The sequence below is a fragment of the Colobus angolensis genome, unplaced genomic scaffold, assembly GCF_000951035.1.
Source record: "Colobus angolensis palliatus isolate OR3802 unplaced genomic scaffold, Cang.pa_1.0 Scaffold61, whole genome shotgun sequence".
Lineage (NCBI taxonomy): Eukaryota > Metazoa > Chordata > Mammalia > Primates > Cercopithecidae > Colobus > Colobus angolensis.
In genome coordinates this window covers 8736709-8748424 of record NW_012119710.1, presented here as the reverse complement: position 1 = coordinate 8748424, position 11716 = coordinate 8736709, and the positions used below count along the sequence as shown (strand labels likewise).

The 11716-nt window shown below is 34.8% G+C and overlaps 1 protein-coding gene across 1 annotated transcript in view; it reads right to left on the bottom strand.

Moving 5' to 3' along the window:
• The window catches only part of LOC105527232 (membrane-spanning 4-domains subfamily A member 5-like), a 33077-nt gene extending 24233 nt beyond the window's left edge, over positions 1-8844 (bottom strand). Inside the window, exons 1-2 of the mRNA XM_011963541.1 lie at positions 8797-8844; positions 1442-1585 (exon numbers count right to left, since the gene is read on the bottom strand). Coding sequence (XP_011818931.1) covers positions 1442-1585; positions 8797-8844 — 192 coding nt within the window. The remainder of the gene's footprint in view (positions 1-1441; positions 1586-8796) is intronic.
• Positions 8845-11716: the final 2872 nt, after the last annotated feature.

The following is an 11716-nucleotide window of genomic DNA, read 5'->3' as shown; positions in this document are numbered from 1 at the left end:
ATACTGACTACATTTTTCTAGGAACTCTTCATCAAAGACTTCATTCTGACTGTTTTCTCTCCAAAATGTTCTTTCCCAACATATCTTTGTGGTCAAAACCATCACTTTTTCAAGTCCTTGCTCAAATGTCACTATGGTAGTTTGAACTGTTGGTCACAATTTTTTACTTTTAGGTAATAATAATATATTTTCATACTCTTGCCATGATCTCATGGTGCTTGGATTATGCTTCCCTGCTCTTTAATTTAGGACTTGATCATTTTATTTGTTTTAGCTGGGATTTTAACAAACATGACCCAAGCCAAAGCTTGAAATGGTCTTGTGTGATTAGGATTGTCCTCTTGTGTTCTCACTTTTCACTGTGAGAAGAATATGCCTCTAGTAGCCACTAGTCTAAAAGCAATAAGATACATATGGAGTGGATCTGGACCTGTCCTGTAGCTTGAAACCAGGCCAAGAGCAGCTGAATCTCTGCCAAGTCTGCACGAGTAAAAAATAAATGCTTGTAATTGTATGCCACTGGGTTTTTGGTGGTTTATTGCATAACAATAGATAGTAATAGAGTCACTTTTTCAATGAGCCCTATCTCAACCATCCAATTTTAGATGATAACCTATATCCCTTTGCCACTTTCCCAAAAATTCCAGTCCCCCTTAGCCTACTCTTTTTCTTTTTGCTTCTATAGCCTTATCATCTTCTAATATACTATGCCATGCTAAAATAAAAGCTCCATAAGAACTTGGATCTTTGTTTTGTTTGCTAATGTATCTCAGGCACCTAAAACAGTGCCTGACACATCATGGTACTCAATAAGTACCAGTTGAGTGATCAAACTCCAAATGTGATATTATAATAAGCTTCACTCAGGATTTGTGGGAAACATGGCACATCAACCACCATAATATCCTTCTTCATGATATCCCCTTTAAAGACAATGGCACATCACTCATCATACTATCAGACACAATAAAATTCAATTTTAAAATCTCTGTTCAATTTTACCAAATACTTCTTGAATACAACACAAAGATTTTATGTTTCTTTCCCTACACAAATTGTGTATATCCCACTATTTCCTCAGCAGTTATGCTCTCTCATTTTTTATTTGCCCCACTGGCAAAATAAATACCATATGGGCAGTTGAATAGTCACCAACAATTTTCTGTTTTCCCAGAATGCCCCTTGTGCATCTTATCATTTTTCTTCATATCCTAGAAGAATGTAAAAGGTAGCCTTTTAACAAAAGACTCTTATTATTAAAGAATATCACTGATAAGAATCTAAGTTTTTTCATATTGGTATATTATTTTCAACTAGATAAAATGAGTTCCTTGAGATTAAAAATTGTGCATTTTTAGTTTCAGTCTCTGGCGCACTGCTTGCCTGATACACAGTCATTAAATGTAATGAATAACAATCAGAAATTTGATTATTTACTCACAAGCCAGGATGACCAAAATGGGTATGCTGTTAGTAATGCAATAGGAGTATATGTGGCTCCAAATGCAACAATTTGTGTGAATAACAAATACATCCAGAGCAGTCCCAGGCAATCAAGAAGTATGCCAGTCATTATTTGTATGGCCTGGAAGAAAATAACACTACCATTAATTATTATTTTAGTTCAACCTTTGAAAGGAATATACATCAAGAAAAAGCCAAGATGAAGATGGAAGATGATGACCTAACAGAATTTTAAATTTCTCAACATTCAAATCAGATAAGGAGACTTTATTATTTCAGAGCAGTTTGTAGATATAATGACTATGTACATATCCAATAAAATTATACTAGGAATCTGTTTATCTGATTGGTTCAGGAGATTACATAGCATTAGTCCTGGAGTCCAGAAGGATTGATCTCTTTCAAGAGTCATCAGTCCCTGTGTGGTCAACAATCCTTGACCTGTATGGTCAAGAATTCTTGACCTAGATCAACAATATTATCCGGCATATATAACTCTTATGTTCTACAGGCAACTAGACTTGGTATTTCTGACCTTCCCTAGATTCCTCTTATCTTACCAAAGCTGGGTTTTGGACTTTGGTTCCTTTTGTTCTTCCCACCTCCAAAACATCTATAACTCATAGTCTTGAGTCCTTCACAAGAGGGTCCTTTTGAAAGGATAGTTAGCCTTTGGGATCCTTGGTTTTCTGTCACTCTTCCAAGGGGCTATTTCCTGATGTGAAGGTCTCAGATAATTCGTACCCACTGAAGTTATAGGTCAGCTATGACAGTTTCTCAGCCGTAGGAGGACAATTCTAAGTTGTATGAAGAGCCCTCTAACGTATCACTGTAGGGCCTTTCAGTTGGTTTTCAGGTGGATATTTCTCAGGGGTGCTTTTTTTTTTTTTGCCACAGCTGAATGAACCAACATTCTGACTCTCCCTACCTACACCCCCAGGTAAGCACAGGGGTTAAGTTTGAAAAAGCTGAAGGAGCAGGATTGGAGTTCATAACTTAGCATCTTTTGCCATACTGCCACCATAGTTTCACAATGTCTGTGGATTCCTGACATATTTTTCTCACAGATTTTCTTAAAACATGGACACCTCTACTTGAAGTTTGCAATGAGCTTCTGTTCTGGTGTGTGATTCTGGGGAGAGCCAAGAAGTGGCTAATTAATGAAAATACTATTTTCACTTACAGATTAACCCCTAGACAACACAAAACTACGCATTTAGAGGTACTTCCGGCAGGCTGTGGCAGGAAGCAAGGGGAAATTGGAATGGATAGGATTTTTCCCACTGACTGACATGCTGTGCACATTTCATCTCCTTGCTTGGCATGGAACACAATGACTTTCTCTGAAGTCTGAGTTTAGTGAAGGATGTGGAATTAAAAAAAACCTTTATTTTTAAGTAATTATAAATTCATAGGAATTTTCAAAACTATGGACAGGTCCTTGTGTCCTGAGTCCAGATTCTCAGAATGGTTACATCTTACATAACTATATGACAATATCAAAATTAGGAAATTAACCTCGATACAGTGTGTGTGTATAGTTATGTGTCATTTTAGCACATAAGCATATTTGCATAATCACAACCATAATCAGGATACAGAACTATTCTATCCGCATGAAGATATCCCTCGTGCTATATCTTTATTGTCCCAACAATGCTAAGCTTCTGGTAGTCACTAATTTGTTTTTCATATCCTCACTATTATCATTTTGATAGTGTCAAATAAATGGAATATTCAGTATGTTCCTTTTGTGATTGGCTTTTTTGTTGTTGTCCAGCAAAATACCTTTGAAATTCATCAAGTTGTTATGTGTAACAATGTAGTTCACTCCTTTTTAATTTCTGAGTAGTAGTCTATGGTATGAACAACTAGAGTTTATTCACCTCTTGAAGGGGTATTTTGATAGTTTCCAGTTTGGGAGCTATTACAAAGAAAGATGCTATGAATAGTCATATGTAAATTCTGCAGACATCAGTTTTCAGTTGTCCAAGATAAATACCCTGGAGCTCACTTGCTAAATTTAATGGTAAGTGTATGTTTAGTACTTAAATAAGATGTCAAACTATTTTCGAGAGTGATTATATCATTTTTATATTCTCACTGGCAACATAAGAGAGATCCAGTTTCCCTGCATCATCTCCAGCATTTGGTATTGTCACAATTTCTTATTTTAGTTGTTCTAATAGGTTTGTAGTGATATCTCATTATGGTCTTAATTTGCGTTTCTCTCGTGGCTAATGCTGTTGAGCATCTTTCTATATGCTTATGCCATCTGTATATCTTCTTCAGTGAAATGTCTTTTCATGTCTTTTGCTGGTTTTAAAGTTGAATCATTTGTGTTTTTTCTGCAGTTGAGTCTTAAGGATTTTCAGAAGGATATTCTTAGATATAAGTCCTTTGTCAGAGATGTGGTTAGCAAGCATTTTCTCCTACTGTGTAGCTTGTCACTTCATCTTCCTAACAAGGGTATTTCACAAAACAAAACTTAATTTTGTTGAAGTAAAATTTATTGATTTGTGTCTTTTATGGATGGATCATGTTTTTAAGGTCATGTTAAAGAGCTCTAGAGTCCTAGATGCTAAATATTTTCTCCTATGCTTTCTTCTAAAAGTGTTACAGTTTTATTTTTTATATTTAAATCTATTATTCATTATGAGTTAATTTTTGTATAAGGTAAGAGACTTTAGTTTGAGGTTCTTTTCTTTTATTTTTTGCCAGTGGTTATCCTGTTAGTCCAACACAATTTTTAGAGATGACTATACTTCCTCCATTGAATTACTTTTATAAAAAGTCAGTCAACCGTAACTGTATGAGTCTACCTATGGATAGTGTGTTCTGTTCCATTTATCTGTGTATCTGTTACTACACCAATACCACACAGTCTTAATATCTGTAGTTACATGTCTTAAAATCAGGTAGTATGATTCCTTTCACTTTATTTTTCTTTAAAAAGTTTTAGCTATTCTAGCTTCTCAACCTTTCCATAAAAATTTTTGATAATCTTATTTAAATCTACAAAAAATGTTTCCAGGATTTTGATAGGAATTGTGTTAAATCTATATGTCAATTTTGGGACAATTAATATTTTTACCATGTTGAGATTTTCAGTCACAATAAATGTCTTTTCATTTACGTAACCTACTTGGAATTCTTTTATTTCATTTTATTTTATTTTTTTGGAGATGAAGTTTTGCTCTTGTCAACCAGGTTGGAATTCAGTGGCATGATCTTGGCTCACTGCAACCTTTGCCTCCCAGGTTCAAGCAATCCTCCTGCCTCAGCCTCCTGAGTAGCTGGGATTACAGGCATGTGCCATGGCACCCGGCTAATTTTTGTATTTTTAGTAGAGACGGGGTTTTACCATGTTGGTCAGGTTTGTCTTGAACTCCTGTCCTCAGGTGATCCACCTACCTGAGTCTCTATTAGTATAATTTTCAAAATATGAGTCCTGTACATATCTTGCTAGCTTTATACCTAAGTATTTGTTTGACTGATTTTAAATAGTATTGTGTTTTAAATTTTGTTGTCCATATGTTCATTGCTATTATATAAAAATATAATCAATTTTGTATGTTGATCATTAATCTTGTATCCTGTGACCTTACTGAACTCACTTATTAGTTCCAGGAGTCCTTTTTTTTTTCTTTTTTTTAATTGCGTGGGATTTTCTACATAGATCATCGTGTCATCTGCAAACAGGGATATTTTCATTTTTTCCTTTACAATCTGTATGCTTTTTATTTTTCTTTTTTATCTTATTGATCTGTGCTAAGACTTCTAGTACTGTGCTAGTAAGCATGGTGAGATATGATATCTTTGCACTGTTACCAATCTTAGGTGAAAACAATTCAATTTTTAAACATGAAATATACTGTTAGCTGTAAGTTTTTTTGTGGGTGTTTTTTATCAGGTTGTGGAAGTTCTCTCACGTTTCTGTTATTCTAAGAGCTTTCTAAAATATCATGAATAGATGTTAAATTTTGTCAAATGTGGTTTATTTTGCATCAACTGACATGATCCATGTGATTTTTCTTCTTTAGCCTATTAATATGATGGGTTACATCGATTGCTTTTTGAGTACTAAACCAGCTTTGTATATCTGGAATAAGTCTCACTTAGTCATGGTAGAAAAGTATTTTTAAATATTGTTGAACTATATTTGCTAATACTTCATAAATGATTTTTGGGTCTATATTCTGAAGGATATGGATCTATAGTTTTCTTCTTTTGTACTATCTTTGTCTTATTTGTTTTTGGTATCAGAATAATATTGGCCTCTTCAAATAAGTTGGGAAATGTTTCATTCTCTTCTGTTTTTTTTGGAAAAATATTGAAAATAACTGGTGTTGAATATTCTAAGAACATCTGGTAGAATTCTTCAGTGAAATCAGGCCTGGCCTGGAGATTTCTTTTTCAGGAGTTTTAAAATTACAAATTTAATTTTTCTAACAATTATAGGGCCATTAAAATGATCTATTTCATATTGACCTGAAGTTGTGCTTTTTGGGAAAATTTGTTCATTTTATCAAAGTTGTCAAGTTTGTGTCTATAGTTACTGATAGCAGTCTCTAAATACCATTTTGAGATGTAAATTATCTGTAGTAATATACTCTATTTTATTTCTGAGTTTGATAATTTTTGTCTTCTTTTTCTTGATCAGTATTGCTAGATGTTTGTTGATTTTGATGATCTTTTATAAGAATCAACTATTTGTTGTACTGATTTTCTCTACTTTTTAAATTTTAATTTTATTGATTTATTTTCTTGTCTGTATTATTTTCTCCTGATTTCTTTGGGTTTATTTTGCTCTTCTTTTTTCTAGTTTTTTTTTAGGTGAGAGTTTAGAGTATTTATTTGACAATTTTCTTGTTTTCTGTAAGCATTTAGTGTTATGCATTTTGATATCATGTATTTTCATTATAATTTAATTGAATTTTATAAATTTTTCATTGAAATGTCCTCTTTAAAGCATTAATTATTTAGAAGTGTCTTAATTTTCAAGTTTGGAGCTTTTTTGTTATCTTTCTCTTAATTGGTTTCTAGTATGATTATATTTTGGTGAAAGAACACATTCCATATGATTTCAATTCTTTTAAATATTTCAAAGTTTGTTTTATGGCCCAAAATATAGTTTATTTGGTTAATGATCCATGGACACTTAAAAAGAATGTGTATTCTTAAGAGCAAAGACATGGAATCAACCTAAATGCTCATCAACGGTAGACTAGATAAAGAAAATGTGGTACGTATACAGTAAGCCATAAAAAAGAATGAAATCATGTCCTTTGCTGCAACATGGATGGAGCTGGAGGCCATTATCCTAAGCAAACTAACACATGAACAGGAAACTAAATACTGCATGTTCTAACTTATAAGTGGCAGCTAAATGTCCAGCACACATGAACACAAAGAAGGTAACAACAGACATCAGGACCTGCTTGAGGGTAGAAGTTTGGAACAGGGTGAGGATTGAAAAACTACCCATGAGGTACTATGCTTATGACTTGGGTGATTAAATAATCTGTACAATAAGCCCCATCATAACCATTTACTATATAACAAACCCACACATACACCCCTGAACCTAAAAGTAAAAAAAAAAAAAAAAAAAAAGAAAAAAAAAGAGTATATGTTCTGATGTTAGATATTCTATAAATACTAATTACATTTTACTGGTTGATGGTGTTGAGTTCTTTAATATATTTGTTTTTCTTAGTTATATCAATCAAATTTTTATTTTTAAAATTTATTTTATTTTTTAGTGATATAATATTTGTACAAATTTGTGGGGTACATGTAATATTTTGCTACATTTATTGAATGTGTAATGATCAAGCCAGGGTATTTAGGATATTTCTATGTGTTGCAAATGTCTCAAGTTCCTCTCTTCTAGGTATTTTGAATTGCTTTGGCTATTTGAAAACTTTTTTGATTCCATACAAATTTTAGGATTCTTTTTTCTATTTCTATAAAAAATGACGTTGGTATTTGGATTTGGAATACATTGAAATTGTAGATTTCTTTGGTTAGTATCGTTATTTTTCCAATCCATGAGCGTGGGATGTCTTTCTGTTTGTGCCCTCTTCAATTTCTTTTATCAGTCTTCCGTAGTTTTACTTATAGTTTTCCTTTCACTTTCTTGGTTAAATTTATTCCTAGGTATTTTATGTTTTGAAATTGCAGGCTTCAAAACGTTAGTAGGTATATCTCAACTGGGGACCCACTTTGAGATATATGAAATAAAAAGAAAACCCAGGAAACTCACTAACATGTCATTCTCTGGGTTCAAAGCTCCCTAAATCTTATTCTTCCTTATCTGTACTTCTCAGGATCTTCTTGTATTTATCCAAAGTTTTAGATATAGTTAGTGGTAAGAATAGGGAGAAATGGTTGTTGGAATGTCTTAAAGCATGAAATAAAACCAAAGCTCTGTGTCTTCTTAGATAAGAGTAGATCTCATTAGAAAGACAGTAATATAGACAATAACAGATTTACTTATTCTCAAATACATTTCAACTAATTATTTCCCAATATCAAGACCAGATAAATGGATAAGGGGGTTAGGAATCCACATCTTTAATATCATACCTTGAAAATGAGGAGAGAAAATATTGGGTTCATTGCTTGTTTTATGTAAGGCTCTTAGTATAATTCTGGCAAAGGATCAGGCAGATCTTAAATAAGTGGGAGTAATAATATACTTGTGATGTTGGGAATTTTCCTGAACCAAACTTTAATCCTGCTTGTTTAATCCTAATCTGGTTCCATCATCCAACAATGAATGGATAATGCAAAATCATCCAGCAATATGGGTGAATACCTGCCATATTTGATGAAGTTGACTGGGAAAAGAGTCATGTGTTTTGGGGGTAATCTTGAAAGCACAGTGCTATTGTGACCACTGTCCATAAAGCTCTATGGTCTGCAGCTTCTCCTGAATGTAGTTTCCACAATTTGATCATCTCATTTAGAACCATGTAATTAGCTTAGCTTGAAATAATTTATAGATGCCAAAAAGAGATTTCTTTACCCATTTCCAGAGTTAGGGTTTTCTGAGAGCATGAGTGGGTTTAGACGTTGTTGGGTCATTTACATGTAGCTGATAAATTCATAATTTCTGCTTTATTTAATGTGAGCCTGATAAATAGCTTACGTGTTGAGGCTGAATGTGGAAAAATGCAGATGCTACATAACAATTTCAGGACACTTCTATTAACATTCCTCCATTTGAGGAGTTCATAATAGAGGTGGTTACAGTCTCTTCCCTTTTATATTTAGAAATCGCAACACTATAATCATTTATTCACTCAAGTGGCATTTAGTTCTTACCCCCAACATTCTTGTTTCCTCTCTTATCCACAGATGAGTTCGTGGCATTTTTCACTAAGATACAATAGAGAAATGAAAGAATAAAATGTGTTCCTTTTCTGTAGGAAAATATGAAAACAAATTAATGTTAATTTTTTGGGGGGTAAGAAACTTAAACTTTAGAGGGAAATCCAACCTATAGCTGCCTATTTTTCATGACTTTGTTGTTCCCTGAGAGCTTTTTGCATGAAACCACCAAGATTACCATCTTGAGAAATCCATTAGTTACCTCTCAAATTGTTTGTTCACTTACAAACCTTAAATTAGGCTTTAGTAAATAGAATATGGTGACTGTCCCAATAACATCAATCCCTCTAGAAATTACCCATATCCCCACATCTTACAGGGTCAGAAAAATTGGGCTTTTGGTTGCCATGGTTTATTCTCTTACTCATTGTTTCCCTCTAAATTAAAGCCTGGTTCAGGGGTACCTGACTGGAAGAACCCATGTCATATACCTCCACCAGATGCAGGGGAGGCTGGAAAATAGAGTGATATGTTATATTCTGGAAAGGTGGGCTTCATAAGTTAGGAATCAATAAAAATACAGAGAGGGTGTTCAATAGATAAGAAAATTACAACTCACAGATAGCTATCATTAGATTGTATATAACCTGTGTTATTCTCCCTAGCATCCATATTTAGTATCCATAATTATTATTTTATCCTAGCTGATTGGGTCAAAGGTAAACATCTAAAGCAAGGCGAGTTCATGATATTCTCTTTCCAAGATTGTTCAGGCTGGTCTCTTGTTGAGAAGATGTAAAAATTTAGTAGCAGTGGCATTGCCATGCTCTTCTCTAATGGACAAAATTGTAGAGAAAGTAAGTTTTGAGAATGAGAGGATAGAGAAGATACCCAGAGAAAACCAGAGATGGAAGAACAGAACTTCCCAAGATTATGATGGCTTTCCATTTTCTAGTTCCAATTTCTTTCAGAAACCTGGCTGATTTCTGGTCCTTACATTATGTAAAATACCTGTTCATATATTATAACAAATATATCTTAATTTTGCTAAAACTAATAAGAGATAGCTTTTGTTTCTGACAACATTTTTTTTAATTGCTTTGTCTTGTAAATTTTCTCATGTGGTTTTGACAGTCTCCCCAATCTCCAAGGGAAGGTTGTCAAAGTCTAAGATCTTGTCTTTACATTTTTCATTTATAAACGTTTCCTTTCACTTATACAAACCGTGAACTCTTAAGGCTTAAATTGCCTTTGAGATGGCCCATTAAGCTTGAAATTGAAAGTTATAGTGGAAAGAGTCAAACTTGAGTTCGTATCTTGCCAGTTGTGAGTTCAAATCTTACCTTACATGACCTTGTTCACATCATTTACTCTTCCAAAGTCTGTTTCCTCAGCGCCAGAAAAACAAAAGCAAAAACAAAAACAAAAACAAAAAAACCCACCCTCCCTCCTATAGCACTATATTGGGGAGCAAACAAGAGAAACTTACAAAATTGAAACTCGAACAAGAGGAACTTATGGTCCACAGCAGACCATGCCCTACAATGACTTGATCACAAGGCCAGAGGGGTGTGATCCTGCAGTTGATCCTGCAGTTGGTGCCCTTAGTTCTGGATCTTCCGGCTTCAGAGTTGCGGAGGCAGCACCTCCCTGGTGGGAGATGTTTCCTGGATGGTGACCCTCATCTCTTCTCGCGAGGTTCCAACGCAGCGGTTATGGTCTAGAGCGGCCGCCAGGGGACTCCACGTGGAGACCTGCGCCGACACAGGCACCCTGCGGGCCTGGAAACTGTTCTGAGCCTGCTGTCTCTCAGGACGGCAGTGAGAGATGAGGCGTGGGGTGGGATCTGACACAACGAATGCTTTCCTGCGCATGTTAGCGTCATACTCGCTGCGCCTGACTCCAGCCGCAGGCCGCTTCTCTGGATGCCTCCACAGAGACTTCGTTATCAAGCAAATGCCCTCTTCATCACTTCTGTAATAGATTAGTATTAACAAGTCTTTTTACTTTTAATCCCCACAAGGTCTAGAGGGAAGGGTACTAATCAATAAACCTGGGCTCTGGTCCTTAACTCTCCCTTTTATTTGGTAGTTGCCTGTTTGAGCAAAATATTGATCTTCCCTATTCTTTACGTTGTTTTTCTGTATAGTTAAGGTGTGCATTTTGGGGTAAAGTAAATTATAAAATAGAGAGACCGCAGATTTCAATGTGCCCTTAATCCTGTGCCTGGTGATGACCTGCCAAATGTCAGGCAAACAGTCAAAAGACAAGTAAACAAATAACAACAACAACAAACCCCAAAACCAAAACCAAAGTGTACAGTCACTGCAGACTTTTTCAGCTTCCTATGAAAACTCTTCAGAGATAATATTTTATGCCCAGTGAGACTCTGTGCTTAATTCAAGTTGCTATATATAGATAAAATACCTTTCCATAGCCTGAAAATAAAACGTATAATATGTGATATGATCTATAATTATTATGTACATGTATTTTATATATCAGGAAGTTTATAAAAGAGAAAAACACCCATCATAGCATGATGATTTTATGAATTATTAATATACTTGTCAGTTGATATTATTTATAGACCCTCTATATTATATGCAATTTAAACTTAAAAAATATGTCACAAAGTGCTTGGTGTATCAGAACTGAAAATCCTTTTTTTTTTTTTTTTTTTGAGGCGAAGTCTCACTCTGTCACCCAGGCTGGAGTGCGGTGGCATGATCTCAGCTCACTACAACCTCTGCCTCCCGGGTTCAACCGATTCTCCTGCCTCAGCCTCCTGAGTAGCTGGGATTATAGGCACATGCCACCATACCTGGCTAATTTTTGTATTTTTAGTAGAGACAGGGTTTCACCATGTTGGTCAGGCTGGTCTTGAACTCCTGACCTTGTGATCCACCTGCCT